At 41.0% G+C, this 18023-nt stretch overlaps 1 protein-coding gene across 1 annotated transcript; it reads right to left on the bottom strand.

Moving 5' to 3' along the window:
- Positions 1–1783: 1783 nt before the first annotated feature.
- Positions 1784–17487, bottom strand: HACL2 (2-hydroxyacyl-CoA lyase 2). Its single transcript, XM_032964419.2, has 15 exons — positions 17216–17487; positions 14755–14956; positions 13872–13999; positions 13385–13523; positions 12749–12860; positions 11356–11455; positions 10898–10995; positions 9729–9865; positions 8174–8308; positions 7704–7818; positions 6997–7166; positions 5631–5701; positions 4914–4985; positions 4068–4173; positions 1784–3500 (listed from the first exon to the last, which is right to left on the bottom strand). Exons 1-15 carry the CDS (start codon positions 17327–17329, stop codon positions 3322–3324), a joined length of 1878 nt encoding a protein of 625 aa, XP_032820310.1. The 5' UTR covers positions 17330–17487; the 3' UTR covers positions 1784–3321.
- Between the last annotated feature and the right edge of the window lie 536 nt (positions 17488–18023).

Genomic DNA, 18023 nt, shown 5'->3' with positions numbered 1-18023 from the left:
CATTAATCAGCTCACTCACACTTCCCAATTCCAGCCGAGGGTGGCTGTGTGATCCTTTGCAAAAGTTAAAACAAAATCTGGGAACCATACCACGCGGCCAACTCCCATACATTTTCACGGATGACACGGGATTTATTTATCTTACATTTCTGCAAGAGCAATTGATCACTTTCTGCAAAGCGCACATCGTACTGGGTTGGAAGTTTGTTTCATTGCAATCGTTGGAACACGGCCATCTTACTCACGCTACATAAACAGTGGTCAATGTTTCTGAAATTACGACCGTCAACTGGATTTATTGTCGGTGTTTCGTTCAGCTAGGTGCAAGGGACTCATTACACCATTATCAAAATACGTGATCATAAATCAGCTTTTGACACTGAAGTGGTAACGCACACGGTGCTGCTCTGTATTGCACTTGATTTCTTTCAAAATCTTTCCATCTCATTTCTAATGACTTCATATTTGTATGGAATTTTTTCTTCTTTGGTTCTTTCGGTAAAGTCACGTAGAATGAGAATAAAATAATAAATTGATAAAATAAAATAACACAATAATATTCTCACGGCGTTTCGGCCACAACACAAGCGGCCTTCATCAGGTGAAGGGGACGAGACTGTCTGGAGGACAGCGCTGGAGACAGTCTCGTCCCCTTCACCTGATGAAGGCCGCTTGTGTTGTGGCCGAAACGTCGTGAGAATATTATTGTTATTTATTTTATCAATTTATTATTTTATTCTCATTCTACGTGACTTTACCGAAAGAACCAAAGATGAATCATTGCAGTCACGAAAGCTTTAAATCTAAATTGTATGGAAATTGTTTTAGTCATGGGGGAAAAAAAACATTTAATTTTTGTTAAATGCAAAATATTTCAACTTTCGTGGAGACAAATGCAGGTATGTCGCGGTTTACGTCGAGGATCTGTTCCTGAGAAATTCAATGAAAATCGAAAACCGTAAATCGAAGCAAGTTTTTATAATTGGTGGAATAAAGGGGATGCGTTTACAGCGGTGCAACCTATATTGCGATGTTTTTGTTAATGAGTTATATTCATATACTCTTTGGTTCTTTCGGTAAAGTCACGTAGGTATAAAATAAATCACGTTTCGGGCGCAACACAAGCGTCCGTCATCAGGTGGGAAAGCATTGTCTGCTGCTAATGCAGCAGGCCATGCTGATACCGAAAGAACCAAAGAGTATGGATTCCTGCAGTCACGAAAGCTTCAAATCAAGATTATATTCAAATACATATATGAATAAAAATGAATATATTTTATACTTTGAGTGTGTTTTACCTACTGTACTGGGCTGCTGGCTTCGCTTGCTGGGTAGGTGATCAGGCGGTGGTGGAGTTATGCGGTAGTCGAGTTATGCGTAGAAACCCAAACAATATTGTACTCAACACTAGTGTACAGCGGTAAAATGTAACACAAATTATACTGGGTTCAATAATATACAGCAGACTGTACCAAAAAAAATCACAAAAATACTGTACATGAATAATATATTGTCCTCTACAGTACATAAAAGGGGGAAGACAGAAATTGGGGTATTACTGTGATTGTATGAGAGTTACGATACAGTAATATGAATAAAAACAACAGCTATGAATTGGTTTCAATGCAACATTTCCACATTCAAGGAGACATTAGTGGATTGCACTCCATAAGAATGCCATGCACCCTAAAAAAAAAGAGTTGTTTCTAATGTAGGTGCAGCGGGTAATTTTATCGTGCAATACATTAACTATGACAGCGACGCAATAACCAGTCATGGCAAATAATGTCACAGGATCTTTAATGACTTTCACTTTCCAGCAGTGCCCATGCTTTGGTAATGACTTACATTAGTGGATAATAAAACCACTGACCCAAAGCAAACTCTCTCGTTGGAAAGAGTCCTTTAGGTCACTGGCAATCCGGCCATGTTTACATTACGTTTTAAATTTTAAAATGTACTTTAAAAAGGCATTAATACCCCCATTGTGCCATTATTAAATTCCACCTCCATAGAAAATATTACTTAATACCAAAAAACACCTAACCCGGACATTAGCACTTGAACATTTAACCAAACCAGCCCTCACCAAAACACATGGATCAAATATAACACAACTGTAATTAAACTGGTCCTTCTGTCAGAGGGATCAATCACTTGTTTTATAAGGAATAAAACAAGCATGTGTATTAGCGCACGTCCGATTAGCACGGTTGGCTAGATACAGTGCAGAAGAAGTTCAACATACCTGATGATTATTCAAGTTATCCGAAGAACATTCAGCCTTAGTACAATACTTCGTTTTAACATTGAACGGTTGTAGTATTTCACGATTCATAAATGGCTGTCAGTTATTCTAAGAACATTAAGTCTTAGTACAATACTCTTTAATATGTAATGGTTGTAGCTCACAGGAGCACCGCTCTAATATGGACCTCAATCAGATAAAAAATTTAACGCAACATTCAAATCAACTCACATCAATGCCAAAAACAAACGTCTAATTGTCTATATTCTTGGTTCTTTCGGTAAAGTCACGTTGAAGGGAAACAATAAAATAATAAAATATATGTAAAACATAAAATTCTCATGACTGCTTGTGTTGCAGGCGAAACGTCGTGAGAATTGTATTGTTTTTTATATGTATTTTATTATTTTATTGTTTCCCTTCAACGTGACTTTACCGAAAGAACCAAGAATATGAATCACTGCAGTCACGAAAGCTTTAAATAAAAATTTAAGTCTAATTGTCTGTCAATAGCTGATGTTAGCAGGATTCTATATCATTTCATAAGTATCTCCATAACAACTCATTCTGAACACACAAAACCAATATTTTGCACAAGTTGATGCTCGAACACGTGCGAGTGTGTAGAAATGCAAATGATGGGAATAATGCCCGTTAGCTTATAACTATGTATGCATTTGAGTGATAATGGGTATGGACATGCTTAATAACGTGTGTACACATGTATAAGTGTATTGTACTAACAGCATTCATCCAAAGCGCCTGTTTAGTCTAAAAAGTAGTTCTTTGTCATTTTATATTTCAGTGTACACCTCTCTGCATGAAGACCAATCAAGTTTGAATTGCATTCCTGGTTACATATTTGCATTTGTAATCGGTTTAATTAATAACACTCATTCTAACGGGTGTTTCACTTCCATTATTTTCACACTTCAAACAATTGAACAAAAGCACCTTTGAGTGCCAAGATGCCGCATAACCGATATCACTACCATTATTATTACAGCGTGCACATCACTGCTGATGAGGCTCGATCAAAGTGCTCAGTGGCATATTTTTTGATCTGCACACATTCACACGGATATGGAGCCCTCGCGGAAATTGGTCTTGCCGATGAGCGTGTTGATGAGGGACGAGCGGCCCTGCTTGCTTTCAGCTTGCGCCGCCTTAATCACCTCGTCGATCTGTGACTCTTTCTCCTTCCCCAGGAGAAATCCCCGTGCTCCTAAGCCATCGGCCACAACATGGTAATCTAAGGGACATTGGTGGGTGGGGGGAGAACGGGCGAAGAGTACAACATTTACTCCAGAACAAGTATCCGTGTTGGGTTATCTGTGCTGGTAGTGGAGTGGCAGACGGGAAAAATTAAAAGCAGTAGCCCTGCAATTTCTTGCTCAGACCACTGCCGGTGGAAGGACTTCCACTCGAGGGAGCTCTATTGAGTGCCTGTCAAGGGTATTTTAGCCTACTCCTGCAAAATGACCAGATATCTTGTAAGAAGCTGCAGTGCCTATACACTTACCCCGCTACACGTGACCTGCCGATACACTTACCGTGGCGTACCAATTTCTACTGCTGGGTGGAGAGAGGCGAGGTGGATGGAATAAACGTGTCCATTATTTAACAACTCTCATGCCAGGATATCAATTTAAACATGTAGCCACTGAATTGCAATATTACCAGCATGTTAAGAATTACACCACAGCAATCTAAGGACAATGGAAAAAGAGCACAATATTGACTCCAGAACAACATAATCCATGCTGGGCTGGTATGCCGGTCGCAATGGCAGACAACACGAGGGACAATTGACTGTTACCTGTGAATGCCAGTCCACAGGCTACGTTGCTGCCAAGCATTGGCACTTGTTCCCGAGCAATCTGAGACCAGCACGCGTCATTACCCACCAACGCAATGATCGGTAACTGCAACGCACGCACACAAAGAGCATATTTTGATGTTATTCCTCAACGAGGTTAATCTGCTTTTTGTGTTCAGTTTGTCGTCCTTCCCCTGCACCGCCGATCTGCATGGTCAGCTTTTTATGGTGCAAAAGAAGTTCCAGATATATACAACCGCTGAAAACAATTTTGCATTCAAAAAGTCTCAGAGAAGTACACTGTGATTACTGGAGTGCATTGTTGTTACTGTATTTGCTGTGTAAAATGATAATTATGTAATTTAGTAACGTAGTACGTATAAATGAAGCCTTTCAGTAACGCTTAGTTTTAATTAGTGTCACATTTTAAAGAATCCATGATATACCGTGCAGCAGAGATACATTTTCATTTTTGTTTTAGAAAGTTGAGAAAACTGGATGTATTGGCAATAGAGGTAACTTAAGACACCCAGAGCAGCAGAAAGACAAAGAAACTGCCTTCTCTCCCCTGCACTGAGCAAACTTGTGATAGCTTATGACAAATTAATATTTACTACAAAGAGTGTGTTGGTTATGACAAGACAGAGATAAACAGAAGGAAATGAAGACATTTTAATAGCGATTGTATAACCAATGTGTGCATTGATGGGAAACAGGAGTAAGGATTGAAAGATTGGTTGAAAGCATTTGTCCATATCCAAGCATCATAAATTGCAAAGATTTTGAGAGCAGCTGACAACAAACTCCTGCGTACAATTTAACAAGCTGCATGAAGAGCACTGGTACCTTGTGTCGGGTGAACGTATCAAACTCAGCCATGCTGAACCCCAGTGAGCCATCTCCATAGATGATCCATACCTACAACACCCGTCCAAACGAATCAGATACTTCACGCAAGCATTGCTGCTTTAGGCAAAACCTTGGGAGGAATATTGACGGGCAAAAAATGTTCAGTACATAGAACGACATGGCAATGAGACAGAGCTGGGCTTGTTTGGTTGTTCAATGACTTTCTCCAGCATTTGATTATAATTATCGGTGGGAGAAAGTCGAGCGTCTCCCCGCTGGAATGAACAATGGTGGTGGCATAAAGCCAGTGGTAGAAATTCTACATTCCCATGGCAGTTGCAAGTGTATTCGGAGGTCAACCATTGTTGATTCAACAAATTTCATCCACCGTTGGAGAGATGGTAGGCTTAGTTTAATGTGGACCAACATTTTAACTTGCAAATTTCCATTTGTTATTTTCAATTTATTCATCCAGGAAAGCCTCACTATATTTTTTTCAGGAGGTAAGTTTTGGAGTGTATGGGGGTGACAGTTGCCACGTGTTTTTTTCCCATTTGAAAAATATGCAGGTAATTTTTCCAATTTCTAACACAACATCACGGGATCTTTAGCATCCACTGTGAAGTAGATGGCACATATTTTATGTTTATTACACCCGCAGTGAGTCAATCAATAAAACCACAATGTCACCCAGTAAAATTCTGCTTGACAGACCTCAGAGTCTGGTCGGCAAAGCTTGGCTCCTAGGGCAAACCCTCCTCCAACACCTAGAGTTCCAAATGCCCCTGAAACATAACAAACAGCACCAGCCGCATCATGTGTATAGTGTAGCTCGTTTCTGAATGTGTCAATTCTGTGTGTATAGAAATACCAAGTATAACCGTTAATCCGTGGGTATCATATATTATCAAGTCACTATGGAGGCTGGAGCAATAACAATAATCATACAATAATATGGTTTTTCCCCTTTTTTTCTGGCAACAAAACTGAAACCTTTTTACACGGATGCATGTCTGCATTAACCACAATACCTGCAGTCAAAATGCAAACAAAAAACATACTATGATAATATATGCATTGTCCTTGAAACTGATTGGTCCACACCAAGAGAGAAAGCCATCCCTTGGTGTGGACCAATCAGTTTCAAGGACAATGCATATATTATCAGAGTATGTTTTTTGTTTGCATTTTGACTGCAGGTATTGTGGTTAATGCAGACATGGATCCTTGTAAAAAGGTTTCAGTTTTGTTGCCAGAAAAAAGGGGAAAAACCCTATTATTATATTTTGGTACTGGCAAAGGAGGTCTAATTAAATAATCATACAGTACGAACTCTAATTTATATACACATTATTAACAAATAGAGTATTTTGCATAATTGTTGTGTGGGCATGATGGTACTGGCCATTTTAACTTACAGGCACTGGCAAGTTGTTTTTAATTATTTTGGGGTATGTGTTCACATTTTCTGTTTAATATTCGACGAAACATTACATTGCACAGTGGTGTAGTGAGCACAATGTACAGTTCGATATATGTACAAATGTGACATTATTTATACAAACTGTAAGAATATAATAAAATTCCACTATCTTCATTCAATGGTGAAAAAGTTAAGTTTTGGTTGCGGTAAAGTTACTTGTAAAAAGTAAATACATATTTACTGAAAAACAAGTTACTTTTTCAAAGTTACTTCCCAACACCTATTAATGGTGTTGGGAAGTTTACAGGAATATGCTTTTGGAAGAAATTATCAAAAGCATATTCCTGTAAACTTGACGAAAGACCAAACAACATCAACATTTATACGAGTCTATGACAAGGTTTGTTCAGGTCATATCTCAAATATTTACTTTGGAAATTTACCAGCTGATTAATTGTAGGTTTTTTTTTTGTCTAATATAGAATGAGGATATTGATTTTGATGGAAGTGGTGATGAAGAGTGTGATATTGGTGAGATTTTTCTTGAATGTGGACGTGATGGAGATTGTAGGATTTATGATGAAAGTAGTTGCGATGATGATGATGATGGTGGTTGTGGGTGACAGTGATGATATTATTACAATGCTAGAATTATACCAGGGTCCAGCCAGCACAGTGGCCCCCGTGGCCGAAGGATGTATGCAGCGCTGCCCACAAAGTCTCCTCCGTCAGCTACGATGAGGCTGTCATCCGCTAGCAAGTCATCCAGGCGGTGCAGAACCTTGAGCGGATTGAGGTGTTGATCTGTCTCCTCCTCTGCCTTCTCGCTGCGATCGGCACACAAGGCAAGGGTCATTCCCATGCGAGGCGCTAAGCTTTAAATCGAAAGATTCACCACTTTCATCATAAAACACTGTCCACTGACTCCCTTCATTGGAGGTCTCCGAGAACTACACATGGCCACCGAGGATGCGTTTGCATGGCTTGGCGATTACACACACACGCTGAATGAATATGAAAATATATTGCAGGCTAATGCATTGGGCAATGTTCATTTGTCAACTCAATTATTGCACATTTACTTTAAATGTCTTAGTATTTTCACACAACATGCTGTAAGGTGTGATTCCCAACTATCGCAGTCATCCAATTTGGATGTGATCTCTGCACTGAAGGGCCATTGCCAAAACCATTAGCCTGAAATGTATTCTAATGAAAACAAAAAATGTTCATGGGATTTACGTGTCATACAGAAACAAAGGCAGCTCTAGATATGTTACTGAGTCATTAGAGGGCAGTACACACGGATTACGCTATGAAATATAATAAAGGTAAAATGTAATCTCAAAAAAATCTAATTTTACCTGTTGGTTTTCTCCTTCTTCTCATCTCCTTGTTTGAGGTCACGAGCCCACTCTTCAGGACACTTGTAGCCCTTGAGTCCAGCAGATAGACTCACCAAGAAGGAGCCAGGATCCCCTAGGCACAACACAAAAGGCACATCACAGATTCTTTTCTTGTTAAGTTGACCAGGCAGATGCTGTTATTGTATTCACATTTTATTTACTATCAAGTTATTTTAAAATAGAATTTAACAATGTTATTAATAAACATACATTTTATAATAAATTACAAAAACAGGACAATTATTACTAGTTCCAAAATATTGACTGATGAGCAAAGCATAAAAAAGGATTGTAAATAAATCAGTAGTTTTATTTACTTCTCAAAAAAATCTGGATCAATCTTGCTAGACGTAACAGTCATTTTATTGCAATAGATTTATTTAAAAGATTTTACGCTGCAACTAATTTTAATAAGGTCATATATTTACCTTGCACAGCCACTGTCGGCTTCCAGAACATGTCTGAATTTTTAAGCAGCTGTGAGCGGTCACGATTTACAGCTATTATCGTGCTTTTCCGACTCAAAACCCGACCATAAGACAGTCGAAAGTCGCACACAGTCCCTTAAAAAGACAACAAAAAAACATTTCTTGGTCAGTTATTACACGCCATGGAGTACATTTTTATCTCAATATTGAGTACTATCAAGTCAAAAATGTCCCCATATTGACCGAGTAGTAAACAATGCTATATTCACATCTAAAACTCCACAGAAAAAACTATATAAACATTGAACATTATTTTCTTGTCAAATACACACAAGTAATTCACCTTTATAAGTACAGTAAAACCTTGGATTGCGAGCATAATTCGTTCCGGAAACATGTTTGTAATCAAAAGCACTCGTGTATCACAGCGAATTTCCCCATAAGAAATAATGGAAACTCAGATGATTCGTTCCACAACCCAAAAATATTCATATAAAAATGATTAATACAAAATACCTTCTTACATTTTTATTATTTAAATTCAATATAAAGTAATCAAATGTATTAATTAAATGTAATCGTGGCTGGTGTGAGGGAGACGAGAGAGAGGAGAGGAGGGTTATTGTGTAGGACGACTTTCACTGTCATGAACGGAATCACTGCTATCTGTTGGCTCACTGGAATCTGTCTTTTTGTGCGACTTTAACAAGGAACCTATCCAATGACACTTGCTTTTGCCTCCTTTTGAGGATTTCGCGGAAATGTGACATTGCATTGTCGTTAAACAGATTCATCGCTCGCACCGCTACAGCCTTATTCATGGGGGGCCATTGTTGCAGCACAGTTACTAAAGAACAGTCACTACACTTGGACACAATAAAGAAAATGCTTTACGCACACACACGTGGTCACAACACTATACAGTTCTATAGTAAACAGTATACGCTCGCACGGATGTTGACTATATGAGTGAGGCACGCCAACTGAGACCGAGCATGGGAGACGATTACCCACAATCCCGCAGCGAGAGAGAGAAGAACCATCGGCTCAGTTGTGATCACGTGACGCTCGGCAGACAAAGCGTATACCTACTACTCGCATTGCAAGACCTCGCTCGTTTATCAAGTTAATAGTTATTAAAAATGTTTGCTCGTCTTGCAAAACACTCGCAGACCAAGTTACTCGCAATCCAAGGTTTTACTGTATGTGGTTTGTAACTAAAGACTGCATGCAGAAATATACACTCCCATGTTGTGTCACAGTTATTAAGGTACGAGTGCCTTGTATTTGACTCAAACTTTCACCTCTCCATTACTGCCTCTGCCATGGGAATGTCAGAACCACTACAGTGCTACCCGGATGCTTGAGTTGCGAAACAATTTGGCTTTTGTGTTTCATATAAAATGTGTGTATAATTGTTGTGGAACACAAAGCAGTAGTTTTTCTACCAACAAACAAGTCTCTGCAGGAATAACTATGTTCAGGGTGCACATAGAATAACCAGCTGGCAGGTACAAAGAGTGCAACTTAATTCAGAGAGATATCTCGCTCTTACCTAAGAGAATCACGAGGTCTGCCTCCTTAAGGGCATCCCTGCGATTTTGCCGGATATGAATGGGGCTGTCCCTTCCGAGCATGCCCCGGGCCATTCCGCCCAGGAAGCATGGAATTCCCAAGTGCTCCAGCGTTTCTCTGTGGGGGGGAAAAAGAACAGCCATCGTGTGTTTAATATAAACACATCAACGGGTGTACGTGAATGTAGACTAGTAGTGCACATACACTTCATTATGAATTTGGTTCATGAGTGATAATGCACCAGGATTCTATTTCAGAGCAAAGTGGCATTGTAAGAACAACAAAAAAACATTGAATATCTCAAAATCTATTAAGTTACAGGTTTTATTTTTGTCCGCATTCTTTTTTGGTGTCAATATTTATTTCTATTTCAAATTACAGAATCATTTTTCTACCATACTCTTTGGTTCTTTTGGTAAAGTCACGTAGGTATAAAATAAATCACGTTTCGGGCGCAACACAAGCATCTGTCATCAGGTGGGAAAGCGATGATCTGCTGCTGAGGCAGACTGTTTTAAAAGGTTTGAAATGGGTGTAGCTCAAGGGTTATAAAGAAGTGGCTGGGGCTAGTGATGTTAATGTGAGAAATTAGCATGATGTTAATGTGAGCGATTAGCATGATGTTAATGTGAGAGATTAGCATGATGTCAATGTGAGAGATTAGCACGATGTTAATGTGAGAGATTAGCACGATGTTAATGTGAGAGATTAGCATGTAACTGTAAGATAGGAGAGTGGCCTCCTCGACGAGAGCACGGAAGTGGCTATGTTAATGTTAGAAATGAGCATGTAAAAGTAAGCTAAGATAGCTACACCCATTTCAAACCTTTTGAAACAGTCTGCCTCAGCAGCAGACCATGCTTTCCCACCTGATGATGGATGCTTGTGTTGCGCCCAGAACGTCGTGATTTATTTTATTTTATACCTACGTGACTTTACCGAAAGAACCAAAGAGTATGGATTCCTGCAGTCACAAAAGCTTCAAATCAACATTTCTCTACCATGATTATGGGAGGTCAAATCCTGTCAAAATTATATATTATAACTATATAAAGACAATCTAACATGATTATAGGTTGTCGAAGATTGAAAAACAGATATTTAATGCATCCAAAAAATGTGTACCGACTTAATGCTCTTTTCATCTACCTGATCTGGTTGGCTGGTACAGGGGGCAGTGTTGCTTGGCTGCCCAACAGAAAGACTGGCTTCTTTGCTCGGCTTACCAACTCCACACAACTCTGCACCTGCACACCGCCACTCACAAGAAGTTAGTCACAATCTGGGGTGAACCTTCATAATTTTTCATGTTATAAGTACACCCTGCTCATTTCCATTGATCACCATAAACCACTGGTATAAACTACAAATTCCTGTGGCATGGCAGGGGCCAGTGTATCCATGGGAAAACCAATGTTGATATCACATATGACCTTTTGGACTCGATAAGGTGAGTAAACTCCAAATTAGGATTTGAACACTGAACATTTTGATTGTGAGTTAAGTGCTCTAGCCACAGCGCCACTTGGCTAGATGAGTGCCGGTAAAAGTTGCATGTGCAAGGGTGTTGTGTTAAGAATTGCCGCTTTTGAATTTAAAAAAGGCACCTGTTCAGGAGTGGCCATGGGCCGCTGAATTGGCAGTGGGGACATGTCCCTGGGCTCCCAAGCTCCGGCAAACAGGTTCCGCAGGTGGTTCAAGAGGTACCTGCAAGCACCCATGCACCGTGAGCTGTGCTGTGTGTCTATGTGTACTAACATGTCAAAAGGGTACGAGTCACCATAAAAAAATAGACTTCTCAAAAAATAATGAACCAGCTCCAAAAGCTTAGTAGCTAGTGTGCTTGCGTCTGCAGTAAAAGGCAAGGGTTATATGGTTCAAAGCACAACTTGAGTGAATTATCAGTTGATGGTGTTAAAGACACGGTTTGCGCTGTTCGCACAGGTAGGGCTTTGTGGAGTGGTTCAAGGTCACCATGGTACTGCCTTATACGGAGAGAAAAAGATGCCGTAATAATGGAGACACTATTTTAGGTGACTGTCGTTTTGAATAGTGTGCTCACCACAAAACTGACTTTTAAATAGATGACTGTTCAACTCCCACAGTCACCCAATATTTAAATATGAATTAGTGTGGACTTATGTGTACTTTTAATATACTTTAATAACCTTTGATAGACTGTACCATCCTGTATAATTGTATACGAGCCAGTTTCGAGAGGGCTCTTGTACGTACCATAATCACACACGTGAAACACAATTTAGGAATTTCATTGAGCGTTTTTCAAGTCTTTAAACAAGTATCTAAATAAAAATATATATTCTTTGGGTCTTTCGGTAAAGCCACGTAGATAGGTTCAAATTAATAAAAATAAAATTACCAAAAACTACGATGTTTCGATCACTACACAAGCAATCGTTATCAATAGGAAAAAACCTTTTTTTTCTCCTGATGATGATCGCTTGTGTTATTTGTCTTAATTTGAACCTATCTACGTGACTTTACCGAAAGACCCAAAGAATATGAATTCCTGCAGTCACGAAAGCTTTAAATCAAGAAAAAGAAATAATATGGTAATGCTAATATTCAGAGCAAACTATAATTAAGCATGTTAAATTCAGGCACAAAAAGTGTTTCAGGAAGAGCACTTAGCTGATATAAACAACAACACATAACATGGGAATAACAAGATGTACACCAGTGGTTATCATACTAAGCTATAAATCCGACAACCTGAGTTCAATTTCTAGCTAAGACTAACATCAGCGGCGACTGGGAATCGACCCTTGAAAATACGTACACTGATCAGGATAATGAAGTATGGTCAACACAGCCCTCACAACTGACCAAGTGTCTTGATGACCTTAATTCAACAGTGGATTTACAAAGGACTGTACATTCATATTATTTAATATACGAACAACACAACTTGAAGTCATAGGTCTAAGGTGAAACAAGGGGCAGACCGTATTTAATTGAGAAAAAATCATGGTGACATACCAGTTGATGATTTTACCCATGAGCCCTTTTGGTGCTGTTTTTGGAGCAAGTTCCTTTTGCACCACGTGGTAAGGGTAGAGGACATCAATAGGCAACTCTACAAACACAGGCCCTATGAAAGACCACACAACCAAACACAATCACATTCATCATCGGATTAAAGTTCCTATCTTAATATCTTTCAAAAGTCATCACAAGGAGCGTATTCATATCAATTGGTCAATAACGTCTCAGTTACATAAAACATACCTATATTTTTAATATTAAATTACATTTTCAAGTGCTTGCCACTCGCTCAAACTCATGTGCGGTAGTGCTCATCTCTGTACTTGTCTAGGAAATGCCACTTATTATGCAGAGCCCAGTTTCCCCAAAGGACAAACACTAATTAACTCCCAGTGTTGATGCCACCGCCAGTGAGTGGCTTGTCTTGAGGAGCATTCATCCATATGGTCTGACAGACTGGAAGCAATGGGAGTAACCGCATGTCACCCCACCACATGTGAGCTGCCAATCCACTTCTTGCAGCATATGCAACTTGACTGAGAGGCGAATTAAAACAATGCAATGTATGCTTACACGTCTTTATATTTAATGGCATGAGTATTGAAAAATGGTTTATATGTGCAACATTACCTGGAGTGCCAGACTGGGCAGTGGCTAGTGCTCGTCTGATCGCGGGGACAATTTCACGCACGGTGCTCACGGTAATACACAGTTTGCACAGCGGCTTGAACAGTGACAGCTGATCGATGTCTTGCAGAGCCCCTCGCCCCTGAACAAAAACAACACCAATCGTTCAGCACACACCGTTGGTTTCTTGCGTGCTTGATAGGGTAGTGCCATGGTTAGAACACTTAACTATCAACAGAAAGGTTTCAAGTTAAACAGTAGTCGTCCTATGCAGTCTTGACCCTAAGCATGGCAATGCGAATTTACCATGACTTGCTTAGGGCACTTTCATTGAGATAGGCACCACCCCATGGCTCAATTAAGAAAGGGATGGTCACATTTTGGTGAGTTAAGCAGTGTACTGTCTTGACCTGACAATATAACAATGATAGTCACAGCCTAATGTTATGTGCACGGATTTGCACGTTATGAATTTCAAAGGGCCCAGTACCTTAAGGAGGGTAGCAGCTGCCCCTCCCATGAGCAATACTGGAGACTCGGCCATCTGAGCATTCTTCACTGCGGTGACAGTGTTAGTGAGACCCGGTCCTGCCGTCACCACAGCAACACCAACGGTACCTGCACATCAAATACATGCATTATCCTATTAACAGGTAATTTCCACAGCCTGGATTGAGCCACGTGTTGAGCATTTCAAGCTTTCACTACATACTGCTGCGGGCATCTTCAGGAGTTAATTTAGGGTTTATACACAGGTGAGTGGATGTAGTAAGACAGTATATTAGTAGGTTTGCATGTGAGTGTGCATCTATGTATGTATACATGACACGCATGTGTGTATTAATCTATGTGCAGATAAGTGTGAGAGTGTGAGTTTCTTTGCACATTTGTGTACATGCACATGATTGGATGTGCAGGTGTCTGTGCGTATAAGTTTATGTATGTGTTGAGAGATGTATAGACACAGTGGGGAGCACAAGTGGTGCATCTGCCACTTATCTCAGTCAACTCATAATAAGTGTCTGTGCCGTGACCTACCAGCAAGTCTACTGCACTTCAAGTGGCGTCAAAAGTGCACTTAGCCTGGCACAAGCGCCGTGGTGATGTCAAGACCATATCCTGGCAAATGGTGGCTGTTGTTATTGGTAGGTACGTCAGTGAGTGTGTCAGTTACTGTGTGCGTGGCAATAGATGTGTGGACAGGTGTATGAATGGGTATGCGGGTGTGTGTGTGTGCAGGTGTGTGGATGGTATACAGGGGCGAGTGTGTCGACAGACGAGTGGATGGGTACATGGAGGTACGGGCGTGTGCGTGTGTTCTTGTGCAAGCAGGCGTGCACGCCAGCACAGCACTTTCCGTCGTGCCCGCTGACCCGAAAGCCGTGCGACGGCGTCGGCAGCAAAGACAGCGGTGGCCTCGTGCCGCACGTCCACCACACGCATGCCCAGCTTCTCGCTGGCCGTGAGGACGGGTGACACGTGGCCGCCCACCAGCGTGAAGACGAAGCGCACGCCATGAGCACGCAGAACCTCCGCCACCAGCTCCCCACCGTGCCGGCTGCTGTCCGATTCCACCTGTCAGCAGGTAACAGATACCGTTCTTCCACCTGACAACCGAGCCATGCAGGTCATGCCGATCCAGCCTCGTGTGGCTCAGGTGACAGGTTTTTCCACTGCAGTGTCTTCTGAAGCACTGTTTATTGTCATGTGATACGTGTTGGGACTCTTGATATGCAATAAAAAAAATTCAGTTCTTTTCTAAGAATAACAGTCACAAGCAGGGTTAAAAAAAAGTCTAAATTAAAATATCAAAGGTAAAAAAGATAAAGCATAATTCCTACGATGTGTTAATTATTGGTGGTGCGTGCTAATGTGGAACTGCAGGAGTGGACGCAGTTCATATTTTTTTATCTCGCTTTTTTTATCAGCACAGACTAGTTGTGCTGATGTGATTTTTTTTAGGAAAAAGAATATGCATTTTATTTTACTTGGAGAAGCAGAAACAAAAAATGCAAAAAAAAACATTACCCTAGATTCATGTGAAAGATTTGCACCGTTTGCAAATGCATTGCGAATTTAGCCACCAGTCATGTGCCTGTGCCTCCTCTGTTATCTGCATTTTTTTTTGCTAATTATTGGAAATCGTGTGGCTCTTTCCACCTATAATTGACGGCGCAAATATTTTTTGCATATTGCAAGGCCCGCGGGCAACAGGCGGCCCCCGATGGCCTTCAGCGCGGGCCCCTGACGTGCGGCCCTCGACAATACGCAACACGTGACAACGCCCTTTGCAGGCGGTGTGGCGGCCCTCACAATGATGTCTTATCGGCGAAAATGCCCCCAACCCCCTTTGAAAAATTAGTGAAGAACACTGGGCTACATGATTCACGATATGGTCCCCTCATATCAACGTGGATTATTCGAGTTATGTTGTACCATAGAGCGTGTGCATTTTCTCATTGGAAGGTTTAGGTTTATGGGACAATGTTATACAGTACAAGGCTATGCATAGTGCACGTAATGAAAATACTACCTGGACAACAAGTTAACTCTTATGGGAATAATGAGCAAAGTCCTAAAGTCTAAAGTGACAAGAGCTTGTACAACCTTGCACCATAAATAGAGATTATCAAGATTATCAAGGTAGAGTTTTTGTTGGTTTTCCCCAAGTATCCCATAAAGAATGAATACTTTAAACAGAAAACAAGAGAAGTGAATGACTGCACCTGTTGTTTTACCAGAAAATCAAAGCAAAGGTGCAACACTTAAACAATGTTTTATGCAGTTATGTGAAATCAATCTTAACACGTCCCAGAATCCATTCTTGGCATGCCTGTTTTCCTGGCACGGGGCAAAAAGAGCACAACTTTTTATGATGGGAAAAAATGAAATTATCAAATATAGAAACGTGTTTGTGGAATAATTCTATTTAATACTGTCCAAGTAGCCTTGGCTTAATGTAATGATTAAAGGCCTAACTGAAATTTGACAGAAAATGTACAAGAGAAAAACTTGCCTTCATGCTCATTTGCAGAGGTATCTCGGAGAGGGATTGTCTTTGTTAAAGGCGTGCACCTAAAGTTGTTACGTAAAAACAAAACCTACACCGCAATTTTCCACTACATATATGAATTCATCCTGCACAAGACGTACAATGGCACATTTCTGTCAAAGGTTTGAAACGCCTTAAGTCAACAATCCATTTGTATCTTTCCGCAATGCTGACTCAACACGAGGCACTGTGCAGTATTGCATTTTTTACAAGTTACACATTTCGTTACCTTAACCAATCCAGGAAGGCTACGGAAACCATCACAAACAAGAGCCAATATCAATTAACTGTTGGATGAAAGTGTCTCCACGTCGTCAAATATTTATTTCGTGCCCGACTTTAGTTATATTTTATTTAAGTTCATAAGCCGGCCTGGTGTTTTGACGTGGTGAAAGTGACACCTGTACTTCCACACACACGCGCAGCACTGCGCTTTAATTACGCGCAGACCTTTACAAACGGAACATCCAAGCGTTCATTGCTTGGTAAGTATAAGCTAAAGAGCTTAACCATTCTAGTGCATGTGCCTTCGTGATGTTCATATAATCCTATTAGCAGCAGGTGCGCCTTACTCTATTTAAGTCAGCGTCCATTGTCTCCCAATGCATCATTGCACCGTCACAAGTTAGCGCAAAGTTGAAGGGACAACTACATTTGCCACTGCGCTTAATCACACCAATTTAGAGTCAGTCCGTCCGTCGGTCAATGCCAAAGTCAACCGGCGCTTGTGCGCTCCTCTGGGAAAGAGGGCCGCGGCCTCAGACACACTTCCAGCGACTCACTTTGTGCAGGAGCTGATAGAAGACGCCGAGCTTCCTGACGAAGCAAGCCGCCGCCATGCACAGCGCCGTCACCACGACCAGGGCGGCGCACTCAAAGGCGCAGCAGCAGCCCATGGGGCCCGCCGGTCGCGTTCAAAGTTACAACAACAACAACAAAAAGAGAGAAGGAAGGGAAAATAAGTGGGGGGGGGGGCACAAAATCGGAGAAGTAAACACGACGCGTGGGCATCGACAACACCGCTACGGCGACTCCGAGGGCGCGTGCAATACGAAACGCGCTTTCCAATGTGTGAGCGAATTGGGCGAGACGCGGCCATGTTGGTATGGGGTAGAACTTCGCGTCGAATGGGGCGAGACGCGGCCATGTTAGTACGGGTACAACTCCGTGTCGAAAGGGCGAGACGCGGTCATGTTGGTATGGGGTAGAACTTCGCGTCGAATGGGGCGAGACGCGGCCATGTTGGTACGGGTAAAAAACTCGCGTCATTCTCAAATGTATATATATAGGATCCTTTTGTCAGGATCGAATTTATTTTAAATATGTAAGAACATGTTCTTATTCTTTGGGTCTTTCGGCAAAGCCACGTAGATAGAAAAAAAAATAATATAAGAACATGCTTTACCCTTTCTGGCCATAAATTAAATGTGAAGACGTTCGAACACCAAATACATACCAATTTACAAGCTATCAAGTTTGCAGGCACCACGCATACTTGTGGCAAACATAATAAATGCATTGGCTTGGAATCTCCTTTTATTTCTGTATCAGCTGTGATACGTACAGTACCCATTTGCACTGCTGGCTGAA

Source organism: Petromyzon marinus, chromosome 32 (assembly GCF_048934315.1).
Source record: "Petromyzon marinus isolate PM22_M1 ecotype Great Lakes invasive population chromosome 32, UKy_Petmar_22M1.pri1.0, whole genome shotgun sequence".
NCBI classification, from domain to species: Eukaryota; Metazoa; Chordata; class Hyperoartia; order Petromyzontiformes; family Petromyzontidae; genus Petromyzon; species Petromyzon marinus.
Note: the sequence above shows the minus strand (reverse complement) of the source record. Positions and strands in the feature narration are given on the sequence as shown.